General features: G+C 47.4%; 1 protein-coding gene and 1 pseudogene across 1 annotated transcript; one reads left to right on the top strand and one right to left on the bottom strand.

The window, feature by feature from the left end:
• The first annotated feature begins 5741 nt into the window (after nucleotides 1–5741).
• Nucleotides 5742–8077, top strand: LOC125939785 (uncharacterized). The gene is made up of 4 exons (XM_049655218.1): nucleotides 5742–6041; nucleotides 6661–6696; nucleotides 7078–7143; nucleotides 7773–8077. The coding sequence occupies exons 1-4, from the start codon at nucleotides 5960–5962 to the stop codon at nucleotides 8075–8077; spliced, it is 489 nt and encodes a 162-aa protein (XP_049511175.1). The 5' UTR covers nucleotides 5742–5959.
• A 400-nt stretch (nucleotides 8078–8477) lies between these two features.
• Nucleotides 8478–10880, bottom strand: LOC125940271 (putative nuclease HARBI1; annotated as a pseudogene).
• Between the last annotated feature and the right edge of the window lie 9986 nt (nucleotides 10881–20866).

The raw sequence follows: 20866 nt of genomic DNA, 5'->3' as shown, positions 1-20866 counted from the left end.
TCTGTTTGCCTTCTGGCAGGTGCTATAACCTGGGTGGGTTATAACCTGGGTGGGTTAGGAGTGCGTTGGTTATTGGCTTATGGTCGACATTTTTAGTTTTTCGGTGTTTGTATTTTTCTGTAGTTTCTTATGATTGCTGCTTGGCGTCTGGTTAGTATTCTGGACAGACTTGGCAGGCTGGCGTGGTTGTCCTGAACAAACGCCTTTCTTTCCATGTGTTATTTCCTGTGTGTAACTACGGGTCGCAGGTGGTTGGTCAGGGGATCGAAGGTCCCGGGTAATTGTATTCACGGAACAGCGCGTTTGCTTTGGCATTTCCCTCGATTCTCTGGCAGCCAAGCATCCATTTGAGGGCAGCAACTGGTTGTTTGAAGTTATGTGGTCTTTGGGGACGGTTTTCATTTCTGCCGGCAGTGTATTGTTTGTGAATTCTGGTATATCGTCAGCGCTATCAGTGCATGCTTGTGGCCGTTGTTGTCGTGGTCCGTTATAGCGTTATCGATTGCGCATATTTCGAGCGCCGGTGCTCCCCTTGGGCGTTGTGGTATCCGTGTTCGGCCTATCACGGCTGTTTGGCCCGTTGTCATAGCTATATCGAAGCTGGCATCCGTCTAATATAGCATGCCTGGTGCGGGCACGAATTCCAAGTTTGTTAGTGTGTGGCTTTCCTCGCATCGTGCGTCTAAGGATTCATGTTCTTCGGTATCGGTAGCGCAGATGTTCTACGAAGGACGTGCCAAGAAGGCAGCGTTTCAGATATTGGCGGGAACTGCCACGTTGAATATCCGAGTGACTAAAGCACTTTTCTTTCTTGTTTGGGTTGTTGGAGCTATTGCTGTTGAGCAAGGAGGTGCAAGCTGATTCTGTCGTGCATTTGTTTAAAATACATGAAGTTTGACCGCGCGATCTAAGCGTTGACTGCCAACTGATCTTTATTTTCCGAAAAAAAAAAAATCTAGCGTAGCTTGCACTGGAGGCGCGATGCCAAAGAGACAGCGGAGCTGATGGGAACCTAGTTAGTGTCCTGCTGTTGCTGTTGAGCAAGGCGGTGCACACTGATTCTGTCGTCCAGTTGTTTAAAATACATGACGTTTGACCGCGCGAAGTAAGCGTTGACTTCCAACTGATCTTTATTTTCGAAAACAAATCTAGCGTAGCTTGCACTGGAGGCGCGATGCCAAAGAGGCAGCGGAGCTGATGGGAACCTAGCTAGTCCTGGCTTTTGGGCTAGGCTAAGCACTACCAAGTCATCCCCAGCATTTTCCGTAATTTATTAATTATTGATTGATTAGCTTGTGATTGACTATTGCAAGGTATTGACTACGTATTTGGGCTAGGCTAAGCACTAACAAGTCATCACAAGCATTTCCCGGAATTTATTGATTGATCGATTAGCTATTGATTCGCTATCGCGAGGTACTGGCTACGTATTTGGGATAGGCTAAACACTACTAAGTCATCCCCAGCATTTTCCCGAATTTATTGATTATTGGTCGATGAGCTAATAATTGGCTATCGCAACGTATTGGCTACGTATTTGGGCTAGGCTAAGCACTACCAAGTCATCCCCAGCACTTTCCGGAATTTATTGATTATTTATCGATTAGCTATTGATGGGCTATCGCAACGTATTGGCTACATATTTGGGCTAGGCTAAGCACTACCAAGTCATCCCTAGCATTTTCAGCAATTTATTGATAATTGGTCGATTACCTATTGGTTGGTTATCGATTGCCAATCGATGACTGACCAAGCTTAAGTAGTCCCAACCACGCTTATCTACACTTAACTAGGCTCAGCTTCGTTAATTCACCGGGCTGTGCCATTGTGCTTGGACCCTTTGTGCACTACCGCCAGGATCGGCCCACATTTTTTTGTGGACGACTAACAGAATAACGGCCGGCTTACACAGCTGCGCTGTTAAAAAAAGCAAATATATATATATATATATATATATATATATATATATATGTGTGTGTGTGTGTGTGTGTGTGTGTGTGTGTGTGTGTGTGTGTGTGTGTGTGTGTGTGCGCGGGGTGCACATGCGCAACTGTACACTGAAACTGGCTCATATCAATGACAAAACGTAATATCAGTCATCGTCAAGGAGCGGGCCCATCTTGTCTCTCGTATCTCAAGTATGATTGTGAAATCGAAGGCTTGCTAACCGCATTTTCCCCTTCAGTTGCCGCTGCTTCTATTATAAGTCTGGTCTGGTCACGTGCGTGCCCAGCAATAACTAGTGTCATTGAAGAGAGGGGTACAACCGTGCTCTGAACAGTGTTGTGCCAAGAAGCCATTCCTGCCCTTCGGATTTTTGATGGTGCTCTTGAAGGCGCACGTTTAGACACCTTACGGTTTGCCCCACGTATGTCTGCCGGCATGAGAGGGATATTATACACTTCGTTTTTAGTGCATTTAATGAACAGGTTCCTATGCTTCATGTTAGTCTTGTTCTTCTTTATTTATATGACATGCCCGCCCTTGCATATAACCCGCACCCCTAACTGTGAACTCCACGAAAAAGAAAAAAATAACCTCGCGTATAACCCGCACGCTTGTCCTAAAATAAATGAGGACTAGGAAGTTACAACTATGCGCAGCCATCATTTCGTTTTCAAAACAAATTTATTTCAAAGTGACCGCCGCAACGTTGGCAGCGCTGTCGTCCGATTCACTGCTGCCATCTGAGGCTTCGTCGCCGCTCTCGAGGACGTAATCGTCTTGCTTGTTGCCGATTGCTCTGTTGCCGATTTCTTCAGCAGCAGGTATGATCTTCAGTTTCTCTTTCACAGTGAAAGACTGCTGCCGAGACACATTCGTGATGCCTAAGGCTGGCCAACTGTGCAGACGGGGCGTACAAGAAACAGCACCTGACTCGTGCGAAAAGCGTGCGAAAAGCACAGAACACCCATACCGATAAGCATTTTTCTTCCTCCATGCCGAAAAGCGTTTAACCAGACTATCAATGTGGATCATGCAATAACCTGTGCTGGCCTCTTATTAGCTTAACAAACGTCGATGTCGATAGGCATGCGGTCAATGCGGACTCTGCACGGCAGGCCGCGCGTTGCCGTTAAGCCGACCCCCACGCACTCCCTTCGCGAATATTCTCAGATAGCCCGCGCCCCCCTCTTTTTAAGCGCTTTTTTTTTTTCAATTTTTGGTGCGGGTTATATGCGAGAAAATACTGCATTCGAACAGGTCCTATAGTAATCGCCAGCTGGTGTTCAACGGCGCTTACGAATGCACCGATAATAAAGCAACCTGAAATCTGACTTTTTCCTTTGTTTTTCGCTCACGTCCCGATTGCCAAATCGGAACATTAGGCAGTGGAACATTACTTAATTGAGCGCATCGGTTTTGCCGTTTTTCTACACGTGGCCGGGTCACTTCCGAGTGTGTTTATCTTACTTTTATTTTTTGCCATGAACCTGTTTTGGAAGCACGTACTCAAGAAAAATAACGCCCTCACGTTAATTTGGCTTTGGTCCGAAGCAAGCTTCTGGCGCGAAGTATAGCTGCGCATGCACTCCTTCGATGCGGTGCGAGCAGAGCTGGTATTTTGAAATATTCCATGTCTATTTCATTGTTTATTGCGTTTCGTCCGTGATGAAAGCATGGCTTCGACAGCGTTATCAACGACCATTTTTATCAAGTGGATCACTCAGCCGTGAGAGACGGATAAGAAGCGTGACGTATAATTGACAGGAATAAATCGCTGCTATGCCGCGAAACTTGCTGTTGCGGATCCTTCCATACCATTGTCAAGGTGATGCGTTGTCTCTTGGGCGGTGCGACAGGCAAAAGCCGTTGCTTTCAATCAGCTTACTTGAGGGCGCTGCTTTATTATGCGGGTTGGAGCGTAGTCACGTGGTAGTTTTTATATTTCGCGGGCTTTCTTTATCACTCGGGAAAAAATGAGTACGCCATTAGTACGGCGCTGAAAATACCGCATTTGGATGCCCCACGTGGTTCCCTACAAATGCCTCATTGACACTTTGATATTTAGGACAGTACATCTCGAGTTTGATAATTAATTACAATTAATTAATTAAATATCAGTAACTAAAAAATTACTGGCGGCTACTACACTACTGGAAACAATACGCACTTCGTTTGCTTCGCGTAACGCCGTTGCTGTTTTTTTAAATCGCGCTGCGTGATCGCTGGGACACCCTGTATATATATATATATATATATATATATATACCAGGTGTCGCAGTTATCGTGGCCCACGATTTACACGATTTAAAAAAAGACCAAGACCTCTAGAGAAATCGTGCTGAACGCATAGTAGCGACAGTCGTGTGTACTTACCGCCAGTATTTTTTTTCATCACGAATTATTCATTAATTCCTTTTACTTTTGAATTATTGGTTGCAGCGCCAATATGTAAATTACATAGTTGTAGGGCACCTCACAAAACCCGCCGCGGTGGCTCAGTCAGCTAAGGCGTTGCGCTGCTGAGCACGAGATCACGGGATCGAATCCCGGCCACGGCGGCCGCATTTCGATGGAGGGGAAATGCAAGAACGCCCGTGTGCTTGCGTTGTAGTGCACGTTAAAGAACCCCAGGTGGTCAAAATTAATCCGGAGCCCTCCACTACGGCGTGCCTCTTAATAAGAACTGGTTTTGGCACGTAAAACCCCAGAAAGACGAGGGCACCTCACAAAACCTCTAAATCAAGCATTTGTTTCGTGCTAAAGTGTGCCTGGTTGTTTTTGCTAAGAAAAAACAAAAGCCCACGAAATACGCGAAATATGAAATAGATGCGCGCTCGCGCGCCGCTACTCAAGCGCCTCCAAATAACCTTTGAAAGATATACGGGTGCATTCTTTTATCGCTGCATCTTACAAGGCTGCGTCATGTAGGATGGCTTGAGAGGCATTGCGACCTAACTAGCATGGTGCGATAAGCCTCAGATCTGCGCCTTCGTGGTTTCCCGGCCTCAAAATCCCCCCTACGGCTCCGCTACGCTTATCAATGCGTCAACGGCGTGTTCCAATGATGCCGCGAGCATCAAATAGCGTGAAGCCCTGTATCTAGTTGCCGCCGCTACTAAAGCCGTGTATCCGTGGCTATTCGCTTGGGAGCGCTTGAGTAGCGGCGCGCGAGCGCGCATCTATTTCATATTTCGCGGGCTATTGTTTTTTCATTGAAAAAAACAACCAGGCACACTTCAGCACGAAATAAATGCTTGATTCGGAGGTTTTTTGAGGTGCCCTACAACTTCGTAATTTAGATCTTTGCGCTTGAAGCAATAATGAAGAAGTTCACTAATTAAAGACAATTAATTAATTATGACTTCGTAATAAAAAAATACTGGCTGTAAGTAAACACGACTGTCGCCACTATGCAGTCAGTACGATATCTCTAGAGCGCTTGGTCTTTTTTTAAAGCTTGGGCCAAGTAAACTGGTACACCCGGTACACACACACACACACACACACACACACACACACACATATATATATATATATATATATATATATATATATATATATGAGCTACATACCTGATTGCAACGAAAGATATGCCGTTTGCCTTCAATTGTTAACCTGGCGTGTGGTGTTTACACCACGAAATTTTCCGACCACCGCGTGGTATACAGCTTCGCTGTCAAAATTATGCGTGGCTCTGCAACTGCAAACACCAGAGACCAGCGTAGCTGCGGAAAGCCCAGCAAAGTACTGGCAAACCACACACTTATAGTGAATTCCACTGGCGATCTGGAGCGGTGTGCCGAATCCACGACGGAGCAAGAAAATCCGCCGCGGAGCGACCCGATCCCGATCGACCAGTGAAAAATAAACACGCTCCGGCAGGGATTGCAGCGGAAGTTGTCGCACGCATCCGGTTACCCATGTTGCCAATCTCGCATTAGACCACGTTGGGGGTTCTAGGCACAGCGGCAACTGCACTTCGCGTCTTGCCATTGCAACGTGCAGCAGCGCGATGGATGTTCTTACGGTCAGTCCTGCTGTTCAGCGCCTTTTGCTGGATTTGGTGGCCAAGGACACAGAACGCTCAACGCAGGGTAAGTACACAGGAATGATTACTGTTGTAGCAACGCATAGCAGTGCGACCAAGTGTCAAATGCGCTCCTTTGCAAAAACGTCATAACCACGGCTGAGCCAAAAACCACGGCGTGATTATGAAGCCCGCCGCGCTTAATTGCTATACCATGGCTGAGCTGCAATGCCGGCAGCGTTGCAACCAAATTCGCGACATGCTCATGAAGCGCGGCATGGTTAAGTGCTCGGGGCGCGCCGGAGAATTCCCTAGTGCAGCATTCTCTTGTGACAAGCGGTACCCCTTTACCAGCGACGTAAGTCCGTCTCAGACTGACCGGCGTAATTTTCTTTTTGTGCGACGTCGCTCCGCTTGTCGGCGATGTTGCAAAGGTTCTTGCGCGTGGCGCCATACCAACGATGTTTTAAAACTCGCTGGGCTACATCATCCTCTCAGTTCGGTCATTCGGTGGTACTTTAGCGCACCCATTTGCTAGTGTTATTATAGTCGGAACTAGTATCTGCAGCGGCGTGTTCTTGTTGTGTGGAAGAATTCTGAGCGACGTTTTTTATGCACGTGCTATTGCAATGTAATGCAGGTTATTTGTGAATGTTCCACATGTAAACACGGTTTATTTATTTCAGATTCAGCCGAGAATCCTGCGCATTCTTCCGAGGCTGGTAAGTCGGCTTTTAAGTTCTGTGTAGCATGACGTCACCCCACCGTACACCTGTTTTACTGAGCGGCAAATGCCCAAAATGAGTACAGCAACACGAGTTGCAAGGACACGTGTAAGCTATGTTTCTGCATATCAAAGGAGGCGTACTGCATAGGATATTACCTTTGTTCAGGTGAAGCTGCACAACCTGGTCTTTGCCTACACATTGAGGGATCCACCGAGGCCAATAAACGGCAATGTAGATGTACAACTACATTTTAATCACTGCTAGACTTAGGTGTACAGTACTGTTGTGATGTCTGCTAGACTAGAAAAAATTGGCCAAAAAATATTACGAGTGAGCACTGTCACGGATGCACAGTAACTTCTAAAAACTGTGCAGGTGATGCTGTGTGCCCTGGTCCTTCGCAAGACGCAGATGGACCCAGTGTGACCAAGAAACGACGACGTGAGTTTACAGCTTTTTTTATGACTGTTGATTGTAAAGGCCATAGATCGGCAGTGTGGGAGAACACTCACTCACACTCACTCACCCTAATTTTTCCAGGACCCGCACTCACGTCCACTCACACTCACTGGCACCCACTCGCACACGCACTCATGTCCATGCAATGAGTGTGAGTGCACTCATGAGTGAGTGCGCCGACCTATGGTAAAGGCACAAGCGATGCAACTGAACACTATTGAGTTAAAGTTGTCTATGCAGGCATATCTATGTGAGGACGCGTAAAAAGCTGGAAAAAGTAGTCGTTTGTGTATGGCTGTCGTGACTATCTGAAGTAAATAGTGCCAAAATATCTGACTGTACGACAACAGTATGCTCAAAGAAAATTACATGACGCAGATTTTTTACGGATTGCCCATGATGCCTGCTTGATGTGCACTGTTGGGAGAGTTGTTTAAATACATGTGAATTTACTTCTGGGACCCATAATGACAAGTGCACTGTGAGTTGTAAAAGTAGTGTACAGTACAATTTAAAGATACACTGGTAATACTGAAAAAATGACATTTATTGAAAAGCCACAACAACCAACGTGACATTCAGAACTGGTGCTTCTTACTTCACTTTTCCAGATGCAACATGTGACTGGACACCAGGGGAAACAAAACTCCTCCTTGATCGCTACTCCAACTACTTCCCACAAGTAGGCCCAATGAAAAAATTTAAAAACAAAAAGTGCATGTTTGCAAAAATTGCACAGGATATTAAAGATGTGACTGGCTCAATCTGGACAGGTGATCAATGCTACACACGGTATAAAACTGTGTGCAAAAGAAAGAAAAGTGCATGTGTCCAGAACAGCCAGTCTGGAAACTCTCCCCAACTGGTGGAGTATGAAGATGAGCTCGAAAAATCAGACACCTGGATGACAGCTTAGAGCCGGAAGTTGTCCGTGATTCCGCTGGTGTGGTATCACAGAAGACGTCATCACAACCCTCACCAGCCAGTTCACAGAGTGAAGGTACGGACAACAGTTCCCGCCTATCTGGATCATGTGAACAGAAAGATGATGACCACCAAAAAAAAAAAGAAAAAGGCAAGAGAGAGAGCACCAGCCGCGCGCACCACATGAAGGTTTTCCTCGACAAAATTCAAGAAATTGAAGAAAGCAAAGCAGAAAGGAAAGCTGCTAGGCAACAGAAAAGAGAGAGGCGGAAACTCGAAAACACCAGGAGGCGAGAAGAGATGCATAGCGAAAAAATGGAACTCTTACGAGCCGTACTCTGTCTCAAAACCGACAAACCTTGCGCTCTCCCTCCACCCTCCGCTCCAAAAAACACAAAATAAAAAGTTCGTTTTCACATGTGTGCTGTGCACTTCATTTGCATGTCTAAAACTTGGCAGGAGGTCTTCAAGTAGCTCACTGTAGACCCATCTTTTGTCGAACACTTTCCCGTTTTTGCTCCCCCATTTGCCGCAACACTGTTTCCTTGGCTGTCTGTCGCCCAGAGCTTTCCCTGTCGTCATGTGACAATCTTTGCCACGTGCAATCTGAACCAGTATCCTCAGGGTCAAATGGTATATCCTCAACTCCTGCCTTTATGCACAGATTATGCAGAACACAGCATGATATCACAAATACGTTGATCTTGTCAACCACAAAGAAGTCGAGGTGTAAAAGCTGCCGGAAGCGGGCTTTCAAATCTCCAAATGCATTTTCAATGCGCACTCTTGTTGCTGAAAACCTTGCATTGAAGCTTTTTTGTTGACTTGTGAGTTTTCCGTAATCTCTGTATGGAGTGAGTAGATACTGCCGCAACGGGTAAGCAGCATCTCCCAGGATATGGTAGTTACCCGATGCGCATATCTGAGGGAGCCTTGCTGCCAACCGAGAATTTCTGTATATCTTGGCATCGTGCATTTTACTGGGGTTTCCCACAGTAACGTCGAGGAACCGTTTCTCGTGGTCGCAAACTGCTGCAGCGTCATGGAAATATCATTATGCCGATTAATGTAGGTTGACCGCACCTTCCTGGCAGGACAGCGAATATTGATGTATGTGCCATCGATGCAGCCGATGACGCCCGGCACTCCAGACAACTGCAAATAAAGGAAAGTAATCACGCAGTTAATGTTTAAACTTAAGTACTTTTTCAATATTCATAGACAATCTTTTAATCAGACTGTGATGGTTCCTATATAGTCAAGTGATAAGTTAGAATAAACCATTCAACTGAAAAGCAACCACCTTGCAGAAGGCAGATGCAATTTTGACAGAACAGGAATGAAACAATTCAAAATTCAATTGTATGAAGTATTCTACACCGCTATATTTGCATGTTTTATACTTCTCCAGCTTTGTCTTAGCTGAGTAACATTCCCTGCTATGTGCAAACTAATATCACAAGTTAATTTACTTGCCAATTCTTACCTGCTCGAAATCTTTGGCCAGGCCCCGGATGTCGTCCGGGAAGGCTATCTCAGTTTTTGCCAATTCCACGAGATACTCCATCACACGTTCAATGACCCTAAAAGTCGTTGTCTCCCCAAGCCCGAAGCGGCCTGCCACATCTCTTATGCCAGCTTTATTTGCTGCATACCTGGGAGAAATGGCATTTCAATCTTTAATCATTTTGAAATTTAAATAAGTCAGTATATCCAACACCACAACAAAACGTTGCTGACAAAAACGAAGTTCAAATGCATGCAATCACAAGAAAGCCACAAGGAAGACAAGCACTTTTTCCCGTACACTGTCATGTGGTTATATGTTTTTGTGCTTCCTTTCAGCTGAAACAAAGTGACACACTAGGCCAGCAACGAGTTCTACTAACCTCAGCCCTCAGTTCTGACCCCAAGCAAATTACAAAACACTATTAGAACTCAAGATAACGCAAAAGCTTACTCATTAGATACTTTCGAGCACCTTAAGACAGCGTTAATTCTTACACCTCGCTATCGTTCAAAAGCAGAACCAGGAAACAGCAAATACAGATAATGTTACACTATGGCAACATACACATTCTGAAGCACAGCTTATTTCAGAAAATGTCGAAGTTTCGAGCTGCATCGCTTTCGAAAGATCGTTCCCCATTTTTTTTCTTTCAAGGAATGGTAAACTGCGTCTGTCTAATTCACACATTCAAATTTCATACGACGAGGGGGGGTGGGGGAAGTAGGGAGGTAAAGATTGCAGTTGCGTAAGGACACGTTGCCAAAGCTCACCACAAGAACGCCAGGACGTGCTCCTCGGCTGTTTTGGCAGACGAACCCCCATTGTCGCAACGAGGGCACATCCTAGAGGCAGTAAAGCCGTTGTACAGGTCGGCTGCAACGGACCTAGAGACCCTGAAGTTCCTGCGAAACTATGGAAACCAAAACTTGGCTGTTCTGAGAATGCCGGATCATCTTGCCATTAAAAAAAAAAAAAAAAAAAGAAAAGAAACACGCGTGTGCAATGTGCACAGGCATACATACCTCCTCCTCCGAGTACACGTGTACGACTTCTTAGACGTAGCCGACGATTTTGGGGCGTTTGTGCGGAGGCTCTGCAAACATTTCATTAAATAAAATTTCGTACAGTACGTACGACTCATCCTCATCGCTGCTGCTGCTGTTTTCTGAAGAGGAACTGTGCGAACTGTCGCTGTCGCTCAAAGCAACGAGCAATCCGGCAGGGTCGAACGACGCCATTTCAGAACTGTAAACAACGCCACAGGGTTACCAGACAGCGCTTGAAAAAGCGCTGCAAGCAACCGACGTACCCGATTGTTCCGGAAGTGACGGCGCCTAGTCGCTGGAGTTCCGGCGAAATCCGGCTCTATAAGACGGATCAACGCGGAGCGCTCCGTCGTGGAAGAAGTTGCCCCAAATCGCCCAGTGGAACATGCGATCTTGCTCTGGATCCGCCAGTGGAATTCAAATTCTCGGCCGCGGAGCAAAAAAACTTGCTCCAGATCCGCCAGTGGAATTTACTATTAGTTTCCTGGCGCTCAGGATTTCTTCGCGATGAGTTCAACCGGCCACGTTCACAAGCTTCCGGATCTTCATTTCTTTGCCTACGCGAACTCTCGCTTTCCCTCAATCTAAACTCGGGATGTTCTGTTCAGCAACGCTTGGTTGCAGCTTCCTTAGCTCTCGCTTCTGTCTTTCGGAAGCAACTATAATTCTCTCGTCGGTACCTACCAAGCCGCCGCCAGAGGCATCGGCCGCAGACACGCACTAGAGTAACTGTATAGGCTCCCTTCAGGGAGCCAGAGTTGCGCCACTGTTTTCCGCGCGCCGCGCGCCCAGCCTCCAGTGTTTCCAGCACCACTTAGGGTGGCTCGATGCCCAGCGCCGCCGTCCAGGGTGGAGACAACCCCGCTGGCGCCGCCATATAGTGTTACTCGCGGCGCACTTCCAAGTGCTTTGCCTTGATGAGGATTTTTTTATCGGTACGGCATCTGCACATCTTTATAACCAATAGCCGTTAACTCGTCGAAGGTCCAAGACGTAAATGTATGGCGCCGGGAACATGCCCCAAGTTGCCTAATTCAATCACATTTAATATGCCGTGTGTATGTTTAAAATACGCACTATTTTTTTTTTTTTTGCGCTTCGATGCTTGGTATATAAGGTTTTGCGACCCCCTGTGTGTGGAAGTTTTTCTTTTTCGCTGTTGTATTTTGGTTTACACGTCACGCCTCCTTTACCGTAGCCAGCCACTCGCCCACGGCGGTTAGTTTCCCTTGCGTTGCGCGTGCTCTTCGCTTTCGTTGCAATTATTTGACGATATCTACGCGCAATTTTTGCTTTTTTGCCCACAAAACTGTGTGCTGACAGGATTAAGCTGGTGTAAAAATAACTGCGATGTGAAAATAAGGTTTAGTTAGTGCTGTAGAGAAAAATGTAACGTAACTTGTCTGTGTCAATCTTGCGTAGTACACACAAGAAATCAAACGATGCACAAAATACATTTACTTATAATGTCTAGTACAGCCAATCATGAAAGAGATATGTACATGAAAAATTATATGTACTGTGTGGCGCCTGAAGGTTATGTTGAAAGACGAGATAAAAAAATTAATTCGCAAGGTAGGCTCGACACACAATTCGGGATAGAGAGAGTTTTTTTATTTATTAATTACATGGGGGGGGGTCAAGTGAGTACATCAACCTTATTACACACAATATAAATCGAAAACAAGAATGCAAACAAGAAAACGCAACCGCGGGTAATATTAATCAAGATATCCAGCCAGATATCCAGCCAGAATACATACATCAGCTACCATAGAATACGTCGCATCAGCCAAACACATCGATGGCGAGTACAGAACATTTCATAAATAACCATTAGAACACTGATAACTACACTGAAAAAATAAACAACACTGCATACATAACACGTACAAAAACCGTAAATGAGACTAAGACAGTCAAATGCAGATTAGCAATGTTTTTCACTTCGAAAATATAGTCCATGATGATGTAGGGCTGTTGACTTTAACAGACGGCGCCCATCCTGTCGATTTCCCTCGTACTGGTCCTCTTCAAAATGTTTCTAAGTACAGGTAAAACAACAAAAGTGATTATTGATATTGTTGCGTCCAAGTGCTTAAAAGGGACGTGCGGATCAAAAGGAGAAAGAGGAGGAGGACGACTGTGCAGCGGCCATTCCTGCTGTTCGTAGCCTGCTGTTCCTGCTCTAGCACGCCTAAATAAACCCCTTTTCCCCGTGCTTGTAACAAATTGGTGGAGGTGCGGGGTACACCTCGTAACCACGGAGCCTACGCTGCTACAACTTCGCCGAAGCCGTCGACTTGCCGGACTTCCGCCACCCTCACCTGACATGCCTGAATACGCCTGCCAGATTCCCGACGGCTCTGACGCAGTTTCAAGGCCAGCACCTGGCGTTCCGTGTCAATACTATCGGGTGCCACTGACTTTCGGAGGAAAAGCCGGAGAAGATGTCGACGAGTGGCTCACGAACTACCGAAGGGTGAGCCGGTCTAATGGTTGGAACTCGACCGCGCAGTTGTCCAATGTTGTGTTTTCCCTTACCGACACAGCGCTCGTCTGGTATGAGAATCACGAAGATACGCTAACTTCATGGGAGCTTTTCGTCGAGGAACTCAGAGCGTGTTTTGGAGACTCTAGTGCAAAAAAGAAACGCGCTGAACAGACGCTTTCGCAAAGAGCTCAGGTTCCCGGCGAAACCTGTACAACTTATATTGAAGAAGTGTTAAAACTGTGTAAGATAGTCAACTCTCAAATGTCTGAAGATGACAAAGTTGGACATTTGTTGAAAGGAGTAGCCGAAGACGTCTACAATTTTCTGATCGGCAAAGAAAGCTTGGATACCGTGTCTGACGTCATTCGCCACTGCAGGACCTTTGAGACGCTGAAGATGCGACGAATAATACCGAAGTTTGGTCGTCTGGCTAATGTCACAACGGTGGCAAGTGTAGAGCCGAGCTCGTGTATTGACCTTTCATCAACTATACGGCAGATTGTTCGTGAAGAGTTGCTCCATCGGGAAGAGATTTACCGTCGCACACCCGGCATCACTGGTGCGTACTCACCACACGAGATGAGCAACACGGCCGTTTCGACCGCTTGGCAACCGACGACTCACGCAGCGACCATTGAGTATAGGTCTACCCCACAAACGAGAGGGACCATGAGCTATTACGATCATGACTACGACCAACGCCCTCGCCGCACGCACGTCTCCCGGCAGCCGATGCCTAGCCATGATGAATGTGATCCACCTGCTGGCTATGCAATCGACAGCAACACGCGTGACTACATGGAGGAACATCGAAATGGGCGGCCTCTGCCGGTGTGTTTCCAATGCGGTGTCGCGGGCCACATAGCGAGGTTTTGCAATCGTCGCCCAACAACGTGGAATGATCGATCCAGGTTTTCAACCAGGACCACACTTCCTGTGAGGGCAACTCAACGGCCGTACACCACCTCTTGGTCAGCTGGCGCTCCTCCCGGCAACGATTACTGGCCGAGAAGCTTTCGGAGCCGCTCGCCGGCATCTGACAGGAGCTTGACGCCACCACCTTCCTCTCGTGCACCTCGTTTACGTCAATCTCCATCGCCAGTGCGCCGCTCCACCTCGTCTTCGCAACCGGAAAACTAGCTAGCGCGGCCGATGGGGGTGAGGTCGCTCGACGCGTGCTATCGACAGAAATGCCCCCTGCAGTTGCTATGATTAAGAACAAAGTGCATGTACTTGTTGATGGTGTTTCTGTAATGGCTTTAGTGGATACCGGAGCAACTGTATCCATAATGAGTCTCAGTTTTAAAGATCGGTTGGGACGCAAAGTTGTATTTCGGTGGGACCAGGCTGCAACGTTTTGTGGAGTGAGCGGCGAGTCGTTGCGTCCTGTTTGTGTATGCACTGCTGAAGTATCCTTGGCTGGTGGAGTTTTCGCGACGGAATTTGTAGTTATTCCCCGATCGACGCACAAAGCGTTCTCGATTCCCGAGTATCGAACACGCCATACTATCGATACGGGATCTGCGCGCCCGATCAGGCAAAAGCCTTATCGCGTCTCGCCTAACGAGCGCAAGATAATCGGGGAACAAGTGAGTGACATGCTGAAAAATGGGATAATACAAGAGTCCTCGAGTCCTTGGGCAGCTCCGGTCATACTCGTCAGAAAGAAAGACGGTAACTGGAGATTTTGCGTCGATTATCGAAGATTAAACGCCGTGACTAAGAAGGATGTCTATCCGCTGCCCCGGATTGATGATGCAATTGATTGCCTTCATTCGGCCTCTTATTTTTCTTCAGTGGACCTACGCTCAGGATATTGGCAAATCCCGATGCACCCGGCAGACAAGGAGAAAACAGCCTTCATAACTCCGGATGGATTATTCGAATTCAATGTGATGCCATTTGGGTTGTGCAACGCTCCAGCAACCTTTGAACGGTTCATGGACACCATTCTGCGTGGGTTAAAGTGGAACATCTGTATGTGCTATCTTGACGACGTTGTTATATTCGGGCGCACATTCAATGAGCACAATACCCGCCTGGATATTGTCCTTGACTGCATCAAGAACGCTGGTCTGGTTCTGAACTCCAAGAAATGCAACTTTGGTGACCGTCAAACCCTTGTGCTGGGCCATCTTGTTGACAAAGACGGTATCCGGCCTGATCCCCTCAAGACGGCAGCTGTTGAGGCATTCAGTGCACCGCAGTCAGTGAAGCAACTTCGTAGTTTTCTGGGCCTTTGCTCTTACTTTCGCCGATTTATTCCTGGTTTTGCTGACGTCGCCTATCCTCTGACAAATCTGCTACATAAAGATGCACGGTTTGAGTGGACACCCGAGTGCGATTCTGCATTTCGTCAGTTGAAGTTCCTGCTGACCTCCCAACCTATCCTTCGCCACTTCAATCCAACTGCGCCGACAGAAATCCACACAGATGCTAGTGGCGTTGGTCTGGGTGCCGTCTTGGTCCAACGCTATGACGACCGTCAGCACGTGATTGCTTATGCAAGCCGCTCATTAAGCAAACCTGAACGCAATTACACAGTGACAGAGCAAGAATGCCTCGCTGTAATCTTTGCTGTTCAGCGATTTCGCTCTTACTTGTACGGACGCCCATTCCTAGTCGTCACAGACCACCATTCCCTGTGCTGGCTCGTGAACCTTCGCGACCCTTGTGGTCGCCTTGCGCGTTGGGCTTTGAGGTTGCAGGAATATAACTTCACTGTGTCCTACAAGAGTGGCCGAAAACATGCTGACGCAGACTGCCTTTCCCGTATGCCGCTTACCACGACTAACTGCGACGCGGACGATTTTGATCATCTCGTTGCCTCTGTGACACCCGCTTTTCCTGATATCGATGCCTTCAAAGCAGAGCAACGGGCAGACACCACATTGGAGCCACTCTTCACTTCAGCCCGTTCTACTGCAACAAGCAGCTACTGTGTACGTGACGGGCTCCTGTACAAAAGGAACTACTCAAGCACAGGGGCACGCTTCCTTCTAGTGGTGCCGGAACGTCTCCGGCCAGCAATCCTTCGGGCTATGCACGATGACCCTACCTCAGGTCACCTAGGCACTGTGCGCACCCTTTATCGCATTCAAGAACGGTTTTACTGGCCCCGGATGCGACATTCGGTTGAGTTGTATGTCGCCAGCTGCATACAGTGCCAACGTCGGAAACGTCCAACCACTGCCCCATCTGGTCTCCTTCAACCTGTGCCGCCTCCCAGCTTGCCCTTTCAGCAAGTTGGAATTGACCTGTTAGGACCTTTTCCTCAGTCATCTAAGGGGAACCGCTGGATCATTGTCTGCGCCGACTATTTAACGCGCTATTGCGAGACGGCGGCTATACCATTAGCCACTGCCACCGAAGTATCACTCTTTTTACTTCACGTTATTGTTCTGCGACATGGACCGCCTTGTGTTATTATAAGCGACCGGGGACGTCAATTCACAGCGGACATCGTGGCAGAGCTTCTACAATTATGTGACTCGCACCTCAGGCACTCGACGCCGTATCATCCGCAAACGAATGGCCTCATTGAGCGCACTAATCGAACGATCACGAATATGCTTTCCATGTATGTTGCGTTCGATCATAAGAATTGGGATGAAGTTCTACCGTTTATTACTTACGCATACAACACCGCCAAACATGAGACAACCGGTTACAGCCCCTTCTTCCTTCTATATGCTCGCCCGCCCCGGTATACGCTCGACACTGTCCTCCCTTTTTACCACCACGACAATCCTGCGGTCGCGGATACGCTATGCCTCGCTGAAGAGGCTCGGCGACTTGCGCGTCTTCGGACTTTGGCGTCGCAAGAAAACTCCAAAGCACGCTACGATGCACGACATCGGCCTGTTACATATCACCCTGGTGATCTCGTTTGGCTTTGGACTCCCACAAGGAAGCGCGGCTTGTGCCAAAAGCTGCTGGCAAACTACGAGGGACCGTATGTTGTCATCGAGAAGATCAGCGACGTGAACTACACTCTCGCGCGCCTCACGAACACTGGTCGACGCTCTGCTCGGACACAAGTCGCGCATGTCGCCAGGTTGAAATCATGCACGCCACGACAAGCCAGTTGACTCGCCCAGTGGGCTTTGTCTGCGAGGGGAGGTATGTTGCGTCCAAGTGCTTAAAAGGGACGTGCGGATCAAAAGGAGAAAGAGGAGGAGGACGACTGTGCAGCGGCCATTCCTGCTGTTCGTAGCCTGCTGTTCCTGCTCTAGCACGCCTAAATAAACCCCTTTTCCCCGTGCTTGTAACAATATGAAAAGTTGCCTTGTAAATACAGAGAACCCATTACAGTGCTTAAAAATAAATTTTAGCAGAAGCAATGCTGTATTACCTCGCTTCACACGTTTCGAAGAAATGCACAGGCTACAACAGACACCATGCCAGAAAGCGCCGAAACAGTTTGGTCCCATGATGCCCCTTAACTCTACTACACCTGGGCATACCGTGCACAGGCATTTAAAGACCGTCACAGTACCCACTACGATCGGGAATGAGCACGAATGACCATCGGCTTACGATCACCACGCTACAAATATGTACAAGTCTAAAAAATCAGCTATGTAACGTAACACCCTGGGGTCCGCAAGATATCTCCTGAGAAATCAGAGAAAATCACAATGTTTCGCTTACCACGTACAAAACAGCCGCTCTCCCCAGACGAAGCACTGCGTTCTTTAGTCCCAAATAACCAGTACCAAAAAAAAAAAGAAATAAGAGACACACACGATGTGTGCTTCCCGTGAAAAAGGAAAATAGGTGGCTTACGTGACGATTCGTAGCTAACGTAAGACTATTTCGCGGCTAAGCATCTTCGTCAGTCCTTAAAATAAGGGTACAGACTGCGCCCATCAAAACCAAAAAAGCCTATGCGACGCGCGCTCGCAAACCATACGCTACTCAGACAGCATCGGTGCAGTGCTTACTTAGTTCGTGAGCGAACGTAGGTACGTGAGCGAGGATCAGAGAATACTTTCTTATTTAAATGAAACACACGGTGCGGTAGTCTAAACATTCTTGACACTTACCTCGCAAATGCAGGAGTTATCCGTTGCCTTCCAGTGATCGCGCTTTACTTGGGCTTCCCATCTCTTCCGTCGCTCTGGGTCCCGGGGGAAGCGAAAACAACGCAGTCCTTTACGCGTCGATCCGGCGCACTTGGGAACACAACAGCCCGTCATGTCGACACGATGCACTTGATAGCTTGTCAGTCATGCGGCTGAACACTGTCTAGAAAGTAGAAGCGTCCGCGAAGCATCCGCGCGCACTGTGCCTCGAACTCAGCACCGGCACCAAGCAATCGCAACGGCTCGCTGTGACACAATATGGCGTCGCAGCGAGAAAGCGGCGGCGCGGGGGCGGTCAAAGGTTGGCACCACCCTGAACGGCGGCGCTGGCATCGAGGCACTCTAGCACCACTATTCGCCGAGCGCCATCACTTGGACAAAAGTGGTTGCGCTGCAGCTGTGGAGAAGCCAACACTTCGCAGGCGCCGCCAACCCTCCGCGGGTTCCGGCAGATCAAGCACAATTGACACCTGCGCTGTTATTATTCTTTCTACTGGTTCTTCGATGCTGCTGGTCGATAGACGTGTGATCACAAGTGTATTCTCAGGTGAATTGTAGAAGCAATGTCATATGACGCATCGACAGCGCTTGCAGTACTATAACGGGGTGTTGCGTGCCGAATTCTCGCAAGCGCACCGAAAGTAGTAAGGCATTTTTCGCAGTACCACGAGCGAAATCTGCTATACGCCACCGACTCCAGTGGCTGCTGCCTATGGGTCATGACAGGCGGATTCCAAAAAGACCTAGAACATGCGATGTAACTGTCCTTCGCTCCATATGAATGTCGTTCTTGTTCTAATAGATATTACTGCCTGTATGAAGCTTCAGTCTGTGCGCGTGTCTAGGACAAGTGTTTGTTTTCACTTTCGGGGGAAGTGTGAATTTTGTTTTGTGCGAGCGCAGGCTGGAAGTTTATTAAAATAATTACAGGGTAACGATAACAGTTAGCAACGTTGTATTATCTAGTGTTGCCGTTTTGCCGGTCTCATTCTCTCCTCATCGTGATAGGGATGGTTGTCGCTTCATGAAAGCGCGCGTCCCTCGCGCGCTTTCACTCGCACATGCAGCATACGGCGACGATTTCATCGCCGTTGCACTTCATACGGAACCTCACGGCGACGCCGACGGCAGAAATTCGCTTGGAGTGTCCATTTAATTGCTATCGCAATAAAAGGCGGATAAGGAGTCTAGCCACCCCACTGGCTATCCCGGGTGGCCCATCCTAGTGGAAAGGGTGGCGCGCATAGGGGCCAGAAAGAACTACATTTACTGGGGCAATTGCCCCAGTAGGTTCCTTAGGAAGGTGAGCGAATAGGACGGAAATAAATGACAGTGCTACAGACGTTTCAAAAGCAACTTCACATTCATTCATCTAGAATCATGCAACCAATATAATTTACCAAACAAAACACGTTTCAATTAATAAATATAACATGGGCAGCAAACAGTCGTAATGTATAGCAGCATATGGGAAATTGTTTCACAGAAGGCTTCACAGTACGAAACTTTTTCACAGAAGGTTTCACAGTACGAAACCTCTAACTGGTTTTGGCACGTAAAACCCCAGAAAGAAGATTAGCAATTCCGGGCGACACCATGTATTCATATTCAACAGTTATCAGGCAAGAGACAGAAGGTACTTTTTTAGATTTGCGAAAATAAAATGTTCGAAAATTTTGTAGCACCTGAATGGTAAAGCGATAGATCGATATGGTCTCCCATGCAATTGGCTCAGCCTTGCAAAGTTATTTCTCACAATATTGTTGCCCTTTAAATGTTGTTGGTTTTGCACTGTTGGGTTCACATAATTCCACTTTTTCTCCGAACTTCATAGAGTAAAAGGAGCGTTGATATGAATTAATGTATATTTCAATTGTATTTCCCTTAAATATCCAAAATTGCGTGTGCCATTTTTTAAAAGAAATGGTCTATTCAATTTTTTCTTCTTTCGGTAATATTTCGCACATCATAATTCGTGTGTTCTTAAAAACTGGATACACCGCTTCTTGGGGTTTTTACCTGACTTCAGCTGGCCCTCTTTTTCCCACAAATTATACATTGTCACTAGGGTCAGCAATTTTTCGAAGAGGATTGTCTTCTTCTCTGCTTTGGCTAGATTTGTTTTGAAGGTGGCAGCGGCTATTCTGCCAACTACTTTGGCTGGAGTGCATTCTTTTAATGCATGCCTTTGTGATTCTGGTTCTTTGGAGTTGGGACATTGTTCGGATGGTGTGATCATAGGCGTGTCTACCGGGGGGGGCAGGGAACTGGAGAACAACGGATGTGATGCGGTAGCAATGACCTGTGGTAAGCTGCTCCACACGTGTGTTTGCCGTGGAAAAAAGACCATTAAAATAATTGATACCTTCAAACCTTCAAAATGCGGTCAGAACTAAGAGATGTGTAGGTTGGTGTTTTTATATGCAGGTTCTGGGCAAAAGAGGGGGGGGGGGGCAAATACCCTTACCCTTAGTACCACTGGCAAAAGAGGGGGGGGGGGGCAAAGTATGCCATTTGCCCCCCCCCCCCCCACTTTTGAAAGCTGACACTTTCTAACAAAACACAGCTGAAGGAAATTTTAATTTCTTAATTTCGGTGACGGAATCCGACTCCCAACAATACTGTGTTTTTTCGTGATGCTCCG

This window comes from Dermacentor silvarum, chromosome 9 (assembly GCF_013339745.2).
Source record: "Dermacentor silvarum isolate Dsil-2018 chromosome 9, BIME_Dsil_1.4, whole genome shotgun sequence".
NCBI classification, from domain to species: domain Eukaryota; kingdom Metazoa; phylum Arthropoda; class Arachnida; order Ixodida; family Ixodidae; genus Dermacentor; species Dermacentor silvarum.
This window is presented reverse-complemented; position numbering and strand designations above follow the sequence as displayed.

What these genes read in the sequence shown, in the direction of transcription:
- LOC125939785 (XM_049655218.1), top strand. Translation starts at nt 5,960, where the DNA reads ATGGATGTTCTTACGGTCAGTCCTGCTGTTCAGCGCCTTTTGCTGGAT. An exon ending in TGCGCATTCTTCCGAGGCTG is followed by an intron (nt 6,697 to 7,077) that starts GTAAGTCGGCTT and finishes AAAACTGTGCAG; the next exon opens with GTGATGCTGTGTGCCCTGGT. An exon ending in TGTGACCAAGAAACGACGAC is followed by an intron (nt 7,144 to 7,772) that starts GTGAGTTTACAG and finishes TCACTTTTCCAG; the next exon opens with ATGCAACATGTGACTGGACA.